Raw genomic sequence first — 20,352 nt, 5'->3', positions numbered from 1 at the left:
TTTACACTATAGTATAGTCTATTAGGTGTCTAATGGTATTATATATAAAAATATATATACCTTAATTGAAAATATTTTGTTAAAAATGCTAACCATCTTCTGAGTTTTCAGCAAGTTGTAATCATTGATCACTGATTACTGTACCAAATATAATAATGACAAAGTTCGAAATATTGTGAGAATTGCCAAAATGTGACACAGAGACACAAAGTGAGCAAACACTGTTGGAAAAATGGCGCTGACAGACTTACTTGCCACAGGCTGGCCACAAGCCTTCAACTTGTGTGTATGTGTGTGTGTATATATATATATATACATATATATATATATATGTATATATATATATATCTATGATGCCTCCTTGAGCATCTGCTTTCAGCTCATGATCAGGGGTCTAGGAATTGAGTCCCCATTGGGCTTCCTGCAGTGAGCCTGCTCCTCCCTCTACCTGTGTCTCTGCCTCTCTCTGTGGGTCTCTTATGAACGGATAAATATTAAAAACAATAAACAAAAAACTCCACAAAAAAGCAAAAACAAAGACCTCACAATTTGCAAAGTGCAATTAATATTGGTCATGCTTGTAATTTCCTCAGTCCCAAAAGGAAAGAGAAAACATTTACTACCTGGCAAAATTCCCATATTGGCAACCTGACCCATGGAATAAGGGTGATTATGAAGGATGGGCCAAACAAAAGTCCCTGGAACTATCTCCAAGATAGAAGCTCAAAAGAAAAAGAAGAAGAAGAAAAAAAAAAACAATACCATACTCTGGCAGGATCTATAGATTGGTCCTGCCATCAAACTTGAGTTATACCAGGGGTGAGCGATTTCTTCCTCATTCCATTTACTCACCATCTTGAATCTTAGAAATTAATAGTTGTTTATTGCAAATGCAATCAAATGGTAATGCCAACCTGTGGTTTCAGATGTGGTATCTTTGTGGGATCAAAGCAACACAGTCCATGACCAACACGTAAAAAAAAGATACACAATTTGGTGGGATTCTTCATCTTGAAGGCAATAGGTACAGTATTTGGAAGTGCTGCTCCATGTAGGTGACCTATAAGGCAGTTTGCTTTAAGTGAGACCCAGACAAGAAATGTTTCTCAGCAGCCTAGGCTGTGTGCACTGTCCTGTCACCAGGCCTTAGGATTTAGCCAATAAAATGCTATTAGAGTGTCTGTGGTACACAGAAATGGAGTCTCCGAGAACTCCAAGTACGAGAATTATACCCCCAAGTTCTAGGATTTTAGAAAAAGACCTAAAAAAATAAAAAATAAAAAAAAAAATAATAATAAAAAGACCAAAGTATTCTCCATCTGAAAAGCAACTCCTAGCTTGATCCTGGGCATTGGCACAAACTAAGTTGCAGGACACCAAATGACTTTAGACTCTATCTGTTGTGAGATCCATATTGTTTGACCCAATGAACTATAAAATTGGATGTTCAGTGGCATTCCACCGCATAATGGCAGTAGACTAAAGGAGTCCAGGTATTTAACGGAAATGGTATAAGGTGTCCCCGATGTCTGTGGCACCTCTCCTATCACTGTTGGCTTCCTGCCAACCCACACCTACAGCATCCACAGAACCTGGAAGTGTAAGGGGAAAAGCCCCATCCTAGTGTCTGCTGGATGCTATGGAGCCTCTGCCCTGCTGATCCACTCACTCTGGTGCCCCCCAAAGACAGTGATGAAGAACCACCATTTCAGAGGGCATCTCAGGTTGGGAGGCCTCACGTATAAGCGGCAGGTGTCTGGAAGTCATTCTCTTCCTCCTTCACACATTCCACCTGATGTCCTTAGTTATTTAGTCACAGCTCTTCAGTGACAGATATGTCTTCTTTCTATGATCGTACCCATTTCAGAATAGACAAATGACTATATAGGAGTTTGTTTTTTTGTTTTTAATTCAGAAAGAGAGAGAAAGGGAAGAAAATAAAAAAAAAAACATTTGTTTAAATAACTATTGCAGAAAAGGAGATCTGGGCTGGATGCTGGAACCTACCTCTTCCAGAAAGGGGATTTATTAATGTTTTAAACAAAACAAAACAAAAAGAAGAAAAAGGAACAAAAAAGAAATAAATTATTCTGCTCAATACTGTTTGGCATAATTGCATTGTTTTTTTTCATTTTCCGAACACTCCAAACAGCCTCTTCAGGAAGCACTGAGAGGAGACTGGCAAGAATGGCTGGTGCCTTGACTCTCTAAAATGGTGGGGGAAGCCCTGAGAGAGGCATTCCAGGATAGGCCCCCCCAAATCCACCCCCACTCGTTGCTCCTCCTACTTTTGGAATTGGGAAAGGAACTAAGACTTAGACTTAAGCTAAGTTCTCAATATATTAACTTTAGGGGTGCCCACTGCCCTGCTCCAACCCTCCTCTAATATACTCCCCTGCTGGTTACTATTCCCCCAGCCAGCTGCAGGAATTACCCCAATGGCCAGGAGGCTGCTTGGTGGTATCAACTAAGATAAAGGGTGGTGTTTGTGTTCCTCATTGTTGGGAAGGGGGATCCTATTAGTGGTTTGGAAGCTTCACAGAAGCGCTTTCCCCCTCCGAAACTTCCCCAACCTTGAAGGGTGAGAATATCCTCAGCAGCTTCCTCTAGGGACTTAAGCTGGGTTCAGTCTTGGAAGTAACTTCCAGGTGTAACTCCTGTTTGTAAGCATCCCTGCCCTTCTAGAGCTGAAAATGGAAAATGGGTTGGAGAGAGGAGGCAGGAAGTGAGCGTGGCAGAGGGAGGGGACGCAGGGGCAGGAGAGGAGACATGCAAGGCGGGCAAGTCAGTCGACTCCTCCCCAGCTAGGATCCCAGCAATTTGCATGGCCAGCCTGGAATTTTAAAAGAATCTTTGTTGGTCAGCCATCCCTGGTAACCTCAAGTTAACTAAATTAGGAGACCAAAGCAAATTCCACCCCCAAGCAAGAGGTTTCCTACTCCTCTTTGGGGTGATGGGCGGAGGAAAAAGGTGCATGCACCAGGCAGCTGGGCTCCCCATCTCCAGCCTGCCTTCCTCTCCCTAGAGCCGGCTAAAGACGAGCGAGGAGGGGTAGGGGGTTGGAGAAGCCAGCAGTGCCCCACCCCCCACCCCCAATCCCAGGACGAGCAGGCTGGTGAGGAGGCCCAGGGCTTAAGAAGGGACACTAAAAAAGTTGTGGGCGAACAGTAAGGGGCCGCGAGAGTACACGAGAGTGAGAAGCACCTTACATCTGAAGTGACGGGGCTTCCGGGTCCCCTGCCCTGTTCCTCACCCCTGCGCTCGAGTTAGGCCATCGGCGAACTCCGAGCCCTAGCAACGGGCGAATACAGTTCTAGTTTCCAGGTGGGATGCTCAATGCCCTGGTCAGGAAGGCCATTCCATAGGGTGGCCAAAGGTGGGGATGGGGACAAGGGAGGACGAGGGGACCCACGCTCCACTGCCTTTCTTTGGTGGGTTTACACTCACCCATCTGGGCCCGAAAGATAAAGGAAATACGCGGCCTAGCGTGCTCTGAGGCCTGAAAAGGTTTGAGAGGGATCTAGCTCTTCCCGGGGATGAAAGCGCGCTCCCCGGGAACCACCCGATTCCCCCCGGACCTCCAGAAGCGAGAGGCCAACGCCCCCCCCCCCCGCCCCGAGGTCGCGAGGGGCCCCCGGCGAAGGGAGGCCCAGCCGCTGCTGCCCCGCACCTTCCCCCCCGCTTCCTCCTCGGTGCCCCTGGCCGAGTACCGCCGACAGGCCACCGACACTCCTCCCGCAGAGCCTGAGGAAAGTACTCCACTGAGGCCGGAACCAACCACTACTCCTTAAAAAGCATAAAACAAAATCCTACCCAAAGCATAGGGGAGTGGGGATTCAGCGGCGGCCGGCCCGCCTCCGAAGGCCATTGATTGGAGGAGACCGGGCCCAGCGCCGGAAGTTCTCCTTGAGTCGCATGATTGGCTGGGAGAAAGAGCCTCCGCTCCCACTGCAGCGCTGATTGGGTGCCAGGCCTGGGCCAGCCCCCAAAGTCTCCTGATTGGCGGGGGACAGCCGGCGCTCGCTGGACTTGCAGCATGATTGGTCCAGACCGCGACTTGGCGTCGCTCCCAAGGGCTGGAGACGCCCAACCGGGCGCCGCGCCCTCGCCAAGGCCGCCGCCCTCGGGCTGGCCGGGAGTCCCGGCTGCGGAGCGAGCGTCGCAGCCTCGCGGCTGGGCCGAAGGGTCGCGGCGAGGCCGGGCTCAGTTGCCTCGGTAGACCTCGATCTTGCTGGCCTTGGCCAGCAAGTCGATGATGTGGGCCTCGAAGTCGGCGTCGTGCACTCCCGTCTTCCGGAACTCGCCCGCATACCGGTTATTCTCCCAGTAGTGGTGCCAGTTGCCCCGGCTGTCGGCCCCGAACCCGTACACGTTCACCTGCAGGGGAGGGCGGCGCAGGTCACCCCGCGTCGGGGGTCGGGGGCCGGGGCGCGGAAGAGCCTCGGGTCCTTGGCAGGCTGGGACACGGCGGCCGCGGCGACCCGACGGCAGCCAGTTCGCAGAGGCACCGGGGAGGCGGGGCACCCAGGCCTGGAGCTGCGCACGCTGCCCGGGGAAGGCCGCTGCTGCCTGTGGTTTCGTCCGCCCGCCTCCCCGCAGCCCAGACGCCTCAGTCCGGCTAGGACAGCTCCCCAACCCTTGCTAACATTCCTTTCGGTTTTTGTCTTGTTGCTGTCGTTTGCAATGCAGTACTTTGACAGGAAAGCTGGTCAAGTACCCAGGACCACACTGAAGTGGGTGTGCTGGGCGTGAGCACTACCGAGCGTGCACAGCAGCCCCGCTGGCTAGCGACATGCGGCTCCTGAACCACTGGCCTCCAGCGTTACACCCACAGCCGGCCCGGGGCCCACAGCTGTGGGAGAGGACCATCCCCTGGAACTGAACTACATTGCTTGCTTTCTATTTATACTTTTGGTTATTTTTTTTTCTTTATGGCATGTAATAACCCATTATGGTGGTGGTAGTCTATTTCCTTTTTAAGTAAATTTAACTTTTCACTGAAGTGATTTAAGATTTGGTAAAATCACCAACGTCGTGAGTTTGGGAAATGAAGATGTATACTTGACAACCTAGAAATGGGGGAAATCAGAGCCACTTGATATCTGCCTACAAAGCCACATTCCTCTTGCTCTCTTAAGCCCTATGAAGGACTGACTCCCTCTGATCTGTGGGTGTCCCTTTTGTACCCCTAACACTGGGCGACCCACCTCATCACAAACATGCAGGGCAAAGAAGAGCACCAGCATCCCTGTGGAAGGGTACCGCCCGTGATGCTCTGTCCACCGGTCGTGGATGTACTTGAAGAATGCCGGGTTGTAGATCTGAACCTGGCAGGAGAAAAGGTAACAGACCCATGAGGAGCTTTGGGGGCCTGGAGACTCAGGTCAGGTGTTCCTCCAAGCTTGCCAGCAGACCTGTTCTTCCATGTTCCCTGGTTCCTGTGGCCTCTGAGGGGGTCAGGCATGCCAGCAGATGTGGGGGACTCAGGGGTCTGGAAGGGCACTGGGGGACACCTGAGCCACTGGACCAGACACACCATAAGTCAAGTCTGCACAGTTTCCTCCAATGAAATGGGGATGAAGAAGGGAAAGGAGGAGGGAGCTTACCTTTTCTTTGTCCACTCGAAGGAAGGACTTCACTGGCGCATAGGTGCTGTAAGCAGAAAGATAAATAACATTTAGATGGCTCTTGGGATCTAGAAAGGCCCAGAGATGCCTTTCTTCTCTCTCAGGTCTGAGTGATGTCAGCCTTAATACAGATGCCTTGCTTCCAGACTGCTTCCCCATAACACATCACTGCAGTACCTTGCTCAGAAACCTTCAGAGGCTACCCTTGTCCTTCAGGATAAAATAGAATGTTTTAGACAAACACTGGGGCCTTCTATTATCCAACCTCAACTTTGCTTTCCACAATACTCAGCTGTGAACTCTCCTCTTGATTTAGCCAATTATCTCATACCTACCATGTCTATGTCTTAGTTCTGCCCACAATGACCCTCTCACTACTATCCTCACATTTGGCACAAATCCCTCCTTCCTATTAATTAGCCCTTATGTCTCCCAAATATAAGATAAAGTCAGAAAACCATAACTTTGTGTTTAAAAAAAATATGTGGCAGGACACCTGGGTGGCTCAGCTGTTGATCAACCGGCCTGGGCTCCAGTCATGATCCCAGGGTCCTGGAATCCAGCCCCACATCAGGTTCTGTGTTCAATAGGGAGTCTGCTTGTCTCTCCTTCTCCCTCTCCCCTTCCCCATCATGTTTTCTCTGTCTCAATTATTTTTTTTTATTTTAATTTATGATAGTCACAGAGACAGAGAGGCAGAGACACAGGCAGAGGGAGAAGCAGGCTCCATGCATTGGGAGCCCGACGTGGGATTCGATCCCGGGTCTCCAGGATTGCGCCCTGGGCCAAAGGCAGGCGCCAAACCGCTGCGCCACCCAGGGGTCCCCTCAATTATTTTTTTAAAGATTTTTTAGTTATTTATTCTAGGGAGAAAGAGAGTAAGCATGAGTAGGGGGAGGAGCAGAAGGGGAAGCAGACTTCCCGTTGTGCAGGGAGCCCAATGCAGGGCTTGATCCCAAGACTCCAGAATCATGACCTGAGCTGAAGGCAGATACTTAACTGCCTGAGCCACCCACGCGCCCCTCAAATAAGTAAAATCTTAAAAAAAAAAATGTGAGAGATACCTGGGTGGCTTAGTAGTTGAGCATCTGCCTTTGGCTCAGGTTGTGACCCTGGAGCTCTGAGATCGAGTTCTACATCAGGTTTACCACAGGGAGGCTGCTTCTTCTGCCTATGTCTCTGCCTACCTCTCATGAATAAATAAAATCTTTTAAAAAATAGAAATTTAGGGATCCCTGGGTGGCTCAGTGGTTTAGTGCCTGCCTTTGGCCCAGGGTGTGATCCTGGAGTCCTGGGATTGAGTCCCACATCGGGCTCCCTGCATGGAGCCTGCTTCTCCCTCTGCTTGTGTTTCTGCCTCTCTCTGTGTGTGCCGCTCATGAATAAATAAATAAAATCTTTAAAAAAAACATAAATTTAAAAAAATGTGGTAACAAGGGCGCCTGGGCGATACAGCTGGTTAAGTGTCCGACTCTTGGTTTTGGCTTTTCTCCTTCTCCCTCTGCCCCTCCCACTTGTGCTCTCTCTTGCTTAAAAAAAAAAAAATCTTTAAAAAAAGATTTGTTAAAAAAATACGGTGACAGCAGGCAAAAAATGGAAACAGCCTAATTGTCCACTGATGGATGAGCAGATAAATAAAATATGGTATATCCACATAATGGAATACTATCCAGGTTCTACAAGGAATGAAATCTTGTATATGCTAAAACATGGATAAACCCTGAAAACATTATGCTAAGTGAAATAAGCCAGACACAAAAGAACAAACACTATAATTCCACTTACATGAAGTATCTACAACAGTCAAATCATGAAGAAAAAAGACTAGTGGTTAGCAGGGGCTAGGTAGTGGGGGATATGGAGAGTTCTTGTTTAATGGGTACAATTTCCATCTGAAATTATGAAAAAGTTCTGGAGATGGATAGAGTGATGTTTGCACAATAAAATAAATTATTTAATGCTACTGAACCATATGGTTAAAATATATTTTATGGGGGATCCCTGGGTGGCTCAGTGGTTTAGTGCCTGCCTTTGGCCCAGGGCGTGATCCTGGAGTCCCGCATCAGGCTCCCTGCATGAAGCCTGCTTCTCCCTCTGCCCGTGTCTCTGCCTCTCTCTCTCTCTATCATGAATAAATAAATAAAATCTTAAAAAATATATATATATATATATATAATGTCACATACAGTTTTTTGGCTTATTTATATATATTTTTAATGTATTTTTTAAATTTTATTTATTCATGAGAGACAGAGACAGAGAGAGAGAGAGAGGCAGAGACATAGGCAGAGGGAGAAGCAGGCTCCATGCAAGGAGCCCGATGTGGGACTCGATCCCGGATCTCCAGGATCACACCCTGGGCAGAAGGCGGCACTAAACCGCTGCGCCACCGGGGCTGCCCTTATTTATATTTTTGATGGAGAATGTGGGCAGTGACCTGAAAAAGGTAGTTTTTACTTATTTTTAGTTTTTAAATAATCTCTACACCCAAGATGGGGCTTGAAATCACGACCCCGCGAATCATATGATCCACTGACAAAGCCAGCCAAGTGCCCCATATGTTATATACATTTACTCACACACACACACACACACACACACACACACACACACACAGGATGAGACAGTAGGTTAGTGGTTGTTGCCTAGGGCTGCGGGGCAGGGGATGGAGGGAGTGAGGGTAATGCTAAGGGGTGCAGAGGTATCTTTAGATCTTTAATCTTCATCTTTAAGAAGATGAAATAATTCTAAAATAAATTGTGATGGTTATATAACACTATATTTAATAAAAGCCATTGACTTGTATATTTTAAATGCGTGACTTGAATGGCATTTGAATTAGATCTCAATAAAGCTGTTAAAAATACTTGGTGATGAAACTAATGAAACATGCATCAACTAGACTTCAGTTAAAAAAAAAAAAAAAAACTTGGTGAATTGAATTTCCTGAGGCTTTTACCTGTGATTGGGCAACTGCCTCTAAAGAAAACTCTTAGAAGGCAGAGCTCCCACAGTCAGAAGCCACCTCCTGGAAAGGAGACCAAAATTTTCCCTCCCCTTTTTACCACCAGCTAGCTGTCACTATGCAGGAAGTGACAGTGAACAAGGGGTGGCCTCATCTAACCCACAATTTTGGGTCCTCCCTCTGAATGCCTCCCTCCTCACCAGCCCCTCTTGGTCAAAATATTCAGTTAAAGGAAGTCTAAGAGCCAATCCCTGGGAAGACTTTTCTCAAAATGCTCCTGTCACCCATATTCTATTCCCAGGGGGCAGAGTGACTTACAATCTGATTTGCCCTGTGGACAAAGCGCTGGCAATCCATAGTAGGTCCAGAGCTTTGAAGGGCACCAACACAAAGCTGACGTTGGCAGGCAGGTTCTTGGCACTCTCGGGGTACATGAAATGGTGGGTAGTTCGGCTGCCAACATCCTGCTCAAAGCCCACAGTTGGCGCCTGATTCATCCTGCAGGGACAAGGGGGTGACATGAGAAAAAGTCTAGCCATGAAAACTGGTACAAGATTTTTAGAGGACAATTTGGTGCTAGCCATCAAAAATGTGAATGAATGGGTGGGGGATCCCTGGGTGGCTCAGCGGTTAAGCACCTGCCTTCGGCCCAGGGCGTAATCCTGGAGTCCCAGGATTGAGTCCTGCATTGGACTCCCTACATGGAGCTTCTTTCTCCCTCTGCCTGTGTCTCTGCCTCTCTCTCTCTCTGTGTCTCTCATGAATAAATAAATAAAATCTTTTTTAAAAAATATGAATGGGTGTACACTTTGACCCAGTAATTCTATTTATAGATATCCTACAAAAATGGTTGCATAAATCTGCAAAGACATATACAAAGATATTCAGTGCATTATTTTTTACAGTAGTGAAAAAGAGAATCAATTTAACAATAAAGAACTGGTCAGTGCATTTTGGCACACTCACATATGGAATACCATGTAGCCATGAGAATGAATGAACCAGATTTATATGTGCTAATAAGAAATAAGTCCAGTGAAAAAAACAAGTAGCGTGAGGTATCCATCCCCCTCTTTCCTTTTCATACATATCTTTTGAATACTACTATGTGCTGCAGAGGGAGTTAACAACTCACAAAAGGAAAACTTAAAAGTAGACAGTGTGAAACCATTTTGTGTAAAAATAGAAAAAGAGGCAGAAAGAGAGAAAGGAGGAGGAAAGAAAAACATACTTTTATATATGAATATAACAAAACCTGGAAGAGTACTAAAATTGGTAAAAAAAAAAAAAAAAGGTTACTCTTGGGAAATGGGATGGGGAAGAGTAATTCATCTTTTAGTGTATACATTTCTGGACTTTTCCCCCCCAAGAACAGGCACATATTTAACTTTTTTTTTTTTTTTTTTTTTTTAAAGAAAAGAACAGTCTTCTACAGCTTCAACCTTACCTGGCTGTTCTGTTTTCTTTCCTAGAAGACAGTAGAAGTGCATAAGAAGCTGAAGTGTTCCTGGGCCAGATGGCAGCCTCTATGCCGCCAGCACCAGCCCCTCCACCCCTGTATTTCAGCTTCTAGCTGCCTTTCTGTCCAAGGCCAAGAGGGATGCTCCGAATTCTGGCAGTACCCACTTTGGCTGTCCCCTGGTGATGTGCAGTGTGGATCTGTTTCTCCCACACTGCCATGGAAGAACTCAGAAACCCAGAGCAGGCTTGCCACCCTCCTGGGTACAATAAGCCAAGAAGGCTTTTACTTCCTTTCAACCAGTGCAAAACACAGGATCAATAAAATCAAAGCTCCCTCTTTTGGCGAGCATCTTCAAAACAGGTGATCCAGCTTTGAACACAAACATGTTGGTCTTTTCTGCTGTGACTGTTTATGAGAACATTCCTGTCTTGTGTGAACCACTTTGCAGAATCATGACTACCCAGGGAGGTGACCATAACCTTGCCTTCCAGTGGGGAAAAAGGGACCCGGGAGAGAGGAAACAAAGTCTCCATGTGCTTTCCCTGCTTTTTATGCCTATTATGTAAAACCAGTATGAACATTACCTGTCCTTAAAATGGCTGGCACCACTTAGCTGGGCTGAATGAAGACCAGTCACTGGGGCTCCCACAATGCCTTCCTCCTGCTCCTCTCCCATTGGTAGCACGACATAGTAAAAGCATGTCCAGGGTACTCCACCACTGCTGGTCATATTGCTGTACCTCCTACCTCTCTGGTTCCCTTACCTTCAAGAACTGGAGAGTGTTGGGGCTGGGAAGCCATAACTGAGAGGTGGCCTGATTTGGAACCATATAGTGAGTTTTTGTTCTTGGCCATTTCAATTCTAGTCTGGTTCAAGCAGATGCCTCGAATCTTCTCTGTAGGACCAACTATACTCTATTTCATTAGGTTAACTGAACTGCCCTCTGCCTCCTGTCTGGGTGCCCCTCTGTTCTCCTGGTCTTTAGAGTTCAGAGATTTTGTCTCTTAAAATAGCCTAGAAGTAGCTTTCCCCATGCATTAATGACAGTTTGCTGGGGCTACTATGGCTCTACATTCAGCACTAGTGTCCTACGTCACCACAGCCAGAGTCTGGATCTGCTTTCTGCCACATCAGCCCTGGGGTCTGTGAGAAACAGAGCAGTTTGGAGAGAAAGCCTTAAAAGGGATGGTGTTTCTCAGCTACCTGGTATATGTAAGGGGATAGCAGGAGTTGGAACACCTGAGTTGGTGTTGGTGATACTCAAGTAGGCTGGGGTCTGGACTGGGAGGGAGCTGGGGTCAAGGTTCACACTGGTGAGTACCTAAGAAACAAACCTCATTTCACCTGACATGGAGAGGCCAAACTGGTCCCACAGATCAAATGTCTACAAGTACCCCAGGTTGGCCTCTGAAGACAATCCACCTCCCTCATCTGCCTTTTCCACTGCATCTGCAGCCACAGTTGTGACAAAGTCCCTTCTTAGACCTTCCACCTTCCTTGGATCCCTCCCACTTGTTGGGCAGGCACCAGATTTCAAAAGTCTAGGGATGAATGGAGAAAGAAGTCCAAAAAGATGTTTCAGAGCCTCCAAGGTAGAGGGTAGGAACAGGGCATGCTTTTGAGGACAGGATATTGCATTAAGGCTCTGATTTATTCTGGAGAAGTCAAGCCCTGGAAAGGGGCCAGAGCAGGATGGAGGATGAACTACATCTCCATGACTCAGGAGAAAAACATTCTAGGATTCTATCTGTTCCTGGTTGCCTCCACCCACCAAAGCACCTGAGAGCAAAGGCACAGGAAGGGTGGATGTGGATTCATGCTTAGGGTTTGATATTTGGTCACCTAGTCTCTTTGATTCATTCACATATTTATGGTGAGCCTACAATCTGCCAAGCACTTGTTTTAGGAGTTGTGGATCTATCTGCTGGCTGGCTGAGGCAGGACCAGCTCAACTTCATTTGGAATTGCTAGCAGGGCTCAGAAGACATAGAGGAGGAGGAGGAAGTTGGGGAGTGGCGTAGGCAAATATGGGTACAGCTATCATCTCACTGTAACTCAGCTCAGTGGGGTTTTATGTTGGTCCTGCTTCCAGGGAGCAGGGAGGTCTCCCCACTGGTTCCAAATCAAGACATGCCTATAAGCAAAGAATCACCTCCAGTACCATCTAGCTCTTTGTACAGATCAGCAAAAAAAAACAATTCAATCTGGGTAAGCCCTTCCACAAAACATAAATCAGGTACTATCCAGATGTCATAGTAGCCAAGCTTTTTTTGTCTGCTTCCACCCTGGAGCTTCTCAACCATCACCTACATGCATAATGAAAGCATCTACTTGGTACAGGTGGCAGGGCATGGATGGCAGGAGCTTCAGGCACTCAAGAGCATTTCCCTGGGCTTCTGGAATGTCCCAGGGCTGCACAGAAGTGATGAACGTCTCATTTCCCACTTTGGCCACTGTGTCTGGATGGAGAGAGCTCCTTCTCCAGCAACCAGCTTGCCTCCCTCACATTCTGAAAGCCAGCAACTGGGCGGGGGGTGGAGGTGGGGTGGGGAGGGAAGACTCTCAGGTGGCTCTGGGTTCCTGGATGGGGCCTAGCATCCCTCCTCTCCCCCACCCCTTACCATTCTCAACATGAAAAAGGTTTTTGCAAGGAACGGGTGAAAAGCCTCAGAGACATACGGCTGCCTTGGTGTTGCCATGGAAACAGCAACAGTTTCTAAGACAAAGCCCTTCCTCCTGCCTCCTGGGGAACCTGGTCTTTCTGCAATGCTCATCCTAAGAGACGGTTAGTGAAAACTGGGCGTTTTCAGCATCTTTACTCTTAAGGCTCTTCTTCCACCAAGGAGTGGGATGGAAGGATGCCCACTTTGGCATTTCCTGTCCCCAAGTCTAGGGAGGAAGTAAGAAAACACAGGTTCAGGAGCAGAATGTGCAGCTCATGTTCACCTAGGGACGCCTGGATAGCTCAGTTAGTTAAGCATCCCACTCTTGATCTCCGCTCAGGTCTTAATCTCAGAGTGGTGAATTCAAGCCTGTGTTGGACTCCATGCTAGGTGTGGTGCCTACTTAAGAAAACAAAACAAAACCAAGTCAAACATCTAGTCTCCAGGGATCCCTGGGTGGCTCAGTGGTTTAGCGCCTGCCTTCGGCCCAGGGCATGATCCTGGAGTCCCGGGATCGAGTCCCATGTCGGGCTCCCTGCGTGGAGCCTGCTTCTCCCTCCGCCTCTGTCTCTGTCTGTCTCTCTGTGTGTCTCTCATAAATAAATAAATAAATAAAATCTTTTTTTTTTTTTTTTTATTTATGATAGTCACAGAGAGAGAGGCAGAGACACAGGCAGAGGGAGAAGCAGGCTCCATGCACCGGAAGCCCGACGTGGGACTCGATCCCGGGTCTCCAGGATCGCGCCCCGGGCCAAAGGCAGGCGCCAAACCGCTGCGCCACCCAGGGATCCCAAATAAATAAAATCTTAAAAAAAGAAATCTAGTCCCCGCTCACCTCCAGGCTCATAGCTCTGTCTTTGTCTGAAATGAACGCCCTCCTAACTCCTCTGCTTCCCTCAGGCTGGGTACAGATGTCCATTAAATGAATTTGCCCCCACACAATCTAAGCCTTATGAAATAAAGGTAGGAGACAGCAGCCCAGAGCAAGCTCTGCCCAGTACCTCTGCCTTCTCTGAGTCTGCCAGAAGGAAACATCTGTGGTTATTAAGCAAGACACTAGTGTGGGGCTCTCACTCCCGGCCCAGCACTGAGGGGACACAGCAGGTGAAAGGACCGCTGCTGGGACTTTTCACCAGAAAACACCAGAAGTCTACTCCCAGCCCTTTTAGGAGGAGTTCAGAGCTAGAAACTGAGTGCTGGCCTCAAGCAAGAATGGAGTACAAATTCTGGCTCCCCATCTACCCAACAAATAGCCTGAAACTCGGGCCTTTATCGAAGGTTCTGGTATCCAAGAACAACTCCAAATCCAAGCGGCAACTCCTCCACTGCCAGACAAGACTAAGGAGGCCAGTCCCTCCCTCTGGAGGCCTGTCCTGGGCCCGTCCCTGCGGCTCCCCAGGGCTCACCTCATGATGAAGTTATGCCCATCCACATCTGGGCCGTAGCCAGAGCCCCGCAGGTTGCCTGAGTTCCCCACTACCGCACAGCGCCGGCACTGGTGGGGGTCCCGGAAACGGTAGGGGTTCTCGCCTGGTACTATCTGGAACAGCTTCTCCAGTACCTCGTTGGTGTTGTGTGACTTGAACTGGGGCTGCAGCATCTGTGGACGTGAGGGGAGAAGGAAGGAGGGGGGATTATGCAAACAGGGAGTTATTCCTGCCTGCTGCCCTCACCGTCCAGTCTCAGTCAGAGAGAGCAATTCTCTCTGAACAGTTGAGGATGTTCCCCTTTTCAACAATGGTACAACGTCCCCTTCAAGACTGGTGCCCTGCTCATCAGGAGTACTCTAATGAACTGGAGGGACTCAGGGGTCAAGTGGTTCTACAAAGCAAAGAAACTTCTGGGCTTGTCAAGCCTCCAGAGGCCCCTGCTCTGCTGTACTCTCAGGGGAGCTATGAGTCAGTCATTTTGAGGTGCAGTTAGCAGAGAAAACCCTGTGAAGTTCAGGGGCTCATTCCTAACCAGCCTACAGAGGGCGCCGCTGGGACTCAGCCTGAGGGCCCAGAGCCTCATCTGAGGCAATATCCAGGGATAACTGGAGACACCCCCTGAGCCCTGGAGGACAGGAGGAGGGAAGGCAGTGAAATATAGGAATTCTTTCAAAGTCAGAATGGCTGGAATCAAACTGGTTCCCTGCTCTTCCCACCACCAGTGACCGCAAAAGACTGTGACAGGAAGCTGGGGCTGCCCTCAAATGCCTACGTGCCAGGCAAGCAAAGCTCAGGAGTGAAGAGGCAGATGGGGCTTATGGCAAACAGGAGGCCTCCTCAAAAACAAGTGACATCAGCCAATGTTGCCATGTGGTATTGTGAGCCCAAAAGGACCAAATTTTCCAGTTTTTTGAGAAGCTGAAAATATAGATTTCATGTGAAATATCCTGATTTCTAAGTGTTGGTAACTATTACAAATATTTTTTAAATATTTACAAGGGCGCCTGGGTGGCTCAGGTGGTTGAGCAGCCAACTCTTGATTTCGGCTAAGGTTGTAATCTCAGGGTCCTGGGATCAAGCCCCACATTGGGCTCTGTGCTTAGCACAGAATCTACTCCAGATTCTCTCTCTTCTCTCCCTCTACCCCACCCCTGTTTGAATGTTCTTTCTCTCTAAATAAAGAAAATATTTTAAAAAAATTTTTTGGGCGGCAGCCTGGTGGCTCAGCAGTTTAGCGCCGCCTTCAGCCTGGTGCCTGATCCTGGGGACCCGGGATCAAGTCCCACATCGGGCTCCCTGCATGAAGCCTGTTTCTCCCTCTGCCTGTGTCTCTGCCTCCCCCCACTCTCATGAATAAATAAATAAAATCTTAAAAAAAATTTTTTTAATTAAAAAAAATTGAACAAACTGGACTTGATCCACAAGCCACAGATCAGTAAGGTAGAAACTAGGGTGTTAAAATGATCTGTGGGGGGTGTCTGGGTGGCTCAGTCAGTTAAGCATCTGACTCTTGGTTTCTGCTCAGGTTGTGATCTCAGATTTGTGAGGCTGAGCCCTATGTTGGGCCTGCAATGGGCATGGAGTCAGCTTGAGGGTTCTCTTTTCCCCTCTGCCCCTCCCCGCTTCCTCTCTTAAAAAAAAAAAGGCATAAAAAGCTCTGTATTCTGAGCCATAACACAAGGATTATAACTAAGCAGGAGCTGATCAGGGGATACCATAAATGAAGGAGACCACATAGGCCTGCTTCTCTGCCTCTCTTCTGCACACAAGAAAGGCCCCTAAGAACAAGAACACAAACTGAGTGTGGAAGGGAAGCTTAGCTCTGACACAGGAATTTCTAAGTTCATAGCAAAAGAGGGTGGCTGTGAGGAGTGAGAGCAGTGGTTTCTGCTGTGTCTTGGCCAAGGAACATGCTTGGTGCTTAAACTGCCCTGAGTTCCATTCCTACGGGAAGAAGGAGGCTTGGCCTATCCATAGGTCTACGTCTGCCTAGAGTCCTGTTCTGCTCTTGATGACCACTACAGAGACCCATAACCTTGGGCAAGCCCTGTGCACAATCTGAACCATGATTTTCCCCACAAAATGAAGGCTGTGACTATGATTAACAAGCAGAACCCTTCAAAAGCTCCAGGCTGTTACAGGATTGGCCTGTGGGGCTCCTGATGATCCTTGCTCTGTAGATCTCCCCATTCTTAGGGACTTAGACAGTCTGGGTCAGGAAGTGGGATCTGTAAATTATTCTGATAAGCCTGATCACAGGAGCTCATCCTTATTGCTTCTCTGAATGTGAGAAACAGGGGAGTCATCATCCTCCCCATATGCCAGCTGGGGAAACCAGGAGCCATGAGCTGCTTCCCAAGGCCGCCAGTGGGGAATGTAGGTAGCCTCTGGGCCCCTGGGCTAAGTACCAATGTTGTTCTACCTGACATGACTGGCAACCAGATGGCCTTGGCAGAGCCTGGGGTGTGATACTCCAGAGATGACAGGGATGGAAGGCCAGTTAAAAGCAGCTGAAAGGGGACAGGATCCAAAAGGGCAGGGAGCCTTGAACACACCTGTCCCGTCATCCCCTCCCCTTCATTTCCCTTATCACCCATAGGAATTGACAATGTTTTCTTATCCTGACCCGGAAGAAAGTCTTTACCAGCAATTGTAAAAAGTCAAATAAGTGGCCCTCATGGTGTTTAAAATTATTGTGAGCCAACGTTTACAAATTAGGATAGTACACAAAAAACTGTGGACTTCTAGGTTCTCTTAAAGGGTCAGAAGACCCAGCAATGATAGGTCACATCCCTGAAAGAGCACCAGTTGCTGCAGCAGAGTGGCTCCCTTCTTTATAAAGGGCAGACCGACCTTTTCCCTGCCATAGTCCTTACCTTTCACCATCTTCCTCCTTGGGGCCTATTTCTCCTAGTTACCTCCCTGGCTACTAGGTATTTCTGGTCTCCTTGACCCTACAGACACTAGAAAACAGTTCTCTCCTTCCAGGCCAAAGCTCATCCTGCCTTTCAGAATCTGTGACCCTAGTAGGTGGCTCTGGTCAAATGAACGTAATATTTTGTCAAGGCTCTGGGGGTCCAAATCCCAGCAGGGGCTTGAAGAATGACTCCCAAACAGGGGCCAGCAAAGGGGAGGCAGGAGGGGCTGCAGCTCTCACCATCCACCACCTCTGGACATCTGGAGGCAGATCCATATTCTCTCGGGTCCACACAGGGGAAATGTTGCTGTTGAAGTGGCTGTCAAACCAGTCAGAGGCGCCAGTGTCACCCATGCAGCGGCGGCAGGCACAGCTCTTACCGGTGAGCCCCTCCTTGCTGAGGCGCTGCAGACCAGCATAGCCAGGCACCAGCTTCACCCGGTGGGTACCACCCAGGGCCCCTGAGTCCAGGTAGGGCAAGGTGGCCATGCTGTGGTGGGAGTAGGTAAAGAGCAGTGACATGATGAACACCAGCAGGAAGGCCACAGAGAGGAACCACACCCGTAGGGAGCACTTCATGGTTTGGCGCCCCGGGGGGCTAGACCACCAGCCTGGTGGGCGGGTGGGTGTCACCGTGGCCACTCCCTTCCCAGCCCACTGACGGGCCAGCCACAGTGTAGCCTGCGTCTCCTGGCACCACGTGCAAAGGGCATAGGGGCACGTGCTGAGGAGGGAACAGAGGCAGGGGTCCCTTACCAAACCCTCCCTCAACGTAAGGAGAAAGCACAGTAGGCAGGAGTGGCTCTCCTGTCCCTGAGTCACTCAGGTGCCAGCTTATGGCTTCATCGGGTCTCTCTGTCACTAGCTGGGCCACAGAGGCTCTGACTCTCCTAATGCCCTGGTGAGGGGGAGGTCAGTCCATCCCAGCTCTCTAGTCCCTTGGAGCTGCTGGCTGCCAGCTCTGGGGGCCCCCCTCTTTGGTGGCTCGAAATGGTCCAGTCTGGAGCATTCGGGGTCCTTGTGGTTCATGAGCAGACACGGAGGCAGCCCCTCGTCCCCTGCAGTGGGGAAGCCCTCGAACCCCAATCACAGCAGAGAGCCCATGGGCTTCAAGTGGCGTGGATTCCATCCGAGAGTCGTCCCCACCTCAGCTGGCCCTCCTGGCCTACCCCCTCCGCGAGAGGAGGAAACAAGGCCCCAGTCCTGAGAGGAGAAACCCAAGAAGCTCCACGGGTGTCGGAAGACTCTGCTGCAGAGACCAAGATCCTCCTGGCAGCAGGTTCTGCCCTTCTGCTTCCCATTCGAGGTGTTGGTCCCTTCTCCTGATGGTCACAGCCCCAAATGTGGTTGCTGAGGCGTTTGCAGTCCTCCAGGGCCTGGGAACATCTGCTGCTCAGCAGGGACCTGCTTTGAATGCTGTCTGGGTCAGCTGAGCGTGTGCCGAGCTCCCTGCCAGGGCCTGGGCCTCCTTGGTGCCACTGGCCCAGCGTTGCAGGCAGGCTGCTCTGCCCATCCCCACTCCCCTGAGGCCTGCTGTCCTGCTGTTAGCTCGTGCTAGCAGTAATCCCCTGGCAGGTTCCCCCTCACTCGTCAGGCGCCAGGCTGCTGCAGCATGACCCTGAAATTGCAGAGAGAAAAAGTAATGTGCAGATAAATTGCGCACACACACACACACACACACATACACACGCTCTCCCCCAGCCCTGCCCCCACATCCCAGAGAGGACAAAGCCAGCAGCAGAGACGCCTATTTAACCAAAGGGTGGACGAAAGAAAGCGCTCTCCCCTTTACCCACCCATAGATAGCTCTCAGGGGCTACAGAGGAAAAGATTAGCCTGCTCTCTCACTTATTAGCCAGAAAGTAAACAAGGACATAAAATGACTTCCTTGGAGTCCATGGCAAATCACTGGCAGAACCAGGTTTAGAAAGTTCCTAGTGTAACTATGTAAGGTTAATTTCAGTTGAAACTGAAGAGAAAATGGTACAGAAGAAAGATCACAGGAGACTGAAGATATGGCTCCCCACCCTGGTGTTCTTTACCCTCTGAGTACCTGTGACAAGCTCTTCTGAGCAAGAGGTCACTGGGGGAGGACTGGGCCTCTGACCTGGGATTTGCCTTCTCCTCTCTTGAGTATGGGCTCTAGATGAGGCATTTCTGGGTTAGTTCAGTGAACCATTAACAATCCTTCCAACTCTAGTATCAGGGAGAGAACCTGTCAGGACACAGAAGTGCTGGGCTCAGTGCCCCCACCACACAGCCATCTGGACAGCTGCCTTCATCTATATGTTACAGATAAAATGAATGCCAGAGCCCCTGGGGCACGGACAATCTGAGGCCTTGTGCTGCCCTGGTGGGCAAGAACAGGGAGAAAAGCTAGCAGTTTGGGGATGGGCCCTGAGAAAAGGAGTCTGAATCCATGCCTTGTGCAAGGGAGCCTGGGTAAGAGTCAGGCACAAGGCTGAGAGTGGAGGCCCTGGGCCTTGGCTCCATGCCACGGGGATCACTTAAATCTGGCCACCTGCCTGTCCCTACCAGCTCTGCTTCAAATCCTGCTAGCCCTGGTTCTGACCAGTCCTGGGGCCTAGCAAGGCCCCTTGCTGACAGCTCAAGCTCCAGCCAGCCTTTCCAGAGTCCTCTGGCTGCTGCTCCTCTGAGACTTTGTGTTCAAGAACCTCAGCTGCCCCCTCCACACATGGCAGCTCAAATTTCTGGAGCCAAGCCAAACCACAAAGCCATCAGGGAATGGAACTAGCATGTTCCAATAAGGAAAACATTAACTGGGTGGGGAAATAATGTTCGCAGAAGTAAAGGAACTTGCCTAAGGTCACAATCTTGTGAGTAGAGGTGAGATCTGTGTCCAGGTCTATCTGGTTCCAAAGGCTGTGACTGGCCAGGGCACAGAAAAAGGCCTGTGAATTCTTTCAACTACCAAAGGGCTCTGGGACAAGTGACAAGGAGACATGGAAGCTTGTTCCCAAGGTCACGAGTAAAGCTTCCCTCTCACCCAGGACATCTGGCTCTAATTCCCAGGGGCTCCAGCAACACTGGCTCCAATGTACTTTACTTCCAATGTTTTGTTGCACCCATTTGGAAGGCCAGACTCCAAGGCATGGTCTTTTGCTGACTGTCTGTAAATAGGAAGCCAGGTCATTGTCCCTTCCCATTCTCCCTTTGCCCCTTTCCACACCCAACATTTAAGTGAAAGAATTTGAGGTTTTACAGGTGTTGCTCCCAACATCCTGGGGCCTGGGAGCACCAACCTTGAGGGGAGTGGCCCAGGGAGA

At 49.3% G+C, this 20,352-nt stretch overlaps 1 protein-coding gene across 3 annotated transcripts in view; it reads right to left on the bottom strand.

Moving 5' to 3' along the window:
• Positions 1-2,838: 2,838 nt before the first annotated feature.
• ST3GAL2 (ST3 beta-galactoside alpha-2,3-sialyltransferase 2) overlaps positions 2,839-20,352 on the bottom strand; it is a 49,593-nt gene continuing 32,079 nt past the window's right edge. For 2 of the 3 annotated variants that reach the window (XM_055306506.1, XM_055306504.1), the window contains 6 exons: positions 17,306-18,683; positions 14,125-14,318; positions 8,911-9,090; positions 5,607-5,652; positions 5,208-5,327; positions 2,839-4,377 (listed from right to left, as the gene is read on the bottom strand). In XM_055306506.1, the coding sequence (XP_055162481.1) occupies positions 4,204-4,377; positions 5,208-5,327; positions 5,607-5,652; positions 8,911-9,090; positions 14,125-14,318; positions 17,306-17,644 (1,053 nt within the window). In that variant the 5' untranslated portion in view covers positions 17,645-18,683 and the 3' untranslated portion in view covers positions 2,839-4,203. Of the gene's footprint in view, positions 4,378-5,207; positions 5,328-5,606; positions 5,653-8,910; positions 9,091-14,124; positions 14,319-17,305; positions 18,684-19,118; positions 19,281-20,352 lie in introns of all 3 variants that reach the window. The other variant, XM_055306505.1, reaches the window with a different exon arrangement.

This window comes from Nyctereutes procyonoides, unplaced genomic scaffold (genome assembly GCF_905146905.1).
Source record: "Nyctereutes procyonoides isolate TBG_1078 unplaced genomic scaffold, NYPRO_anot_genome, whole genome shotgun sequence".
Lineage (NCBI taxonomy): Eukaryota > Metazoa > Chordata > Mammalia > Carnivora > Canidae > Nyctereutes > Nyctereutes procyonoides.
This window is presented reverse-complemented; position numbering and strand designations above follow the sequence as displayed.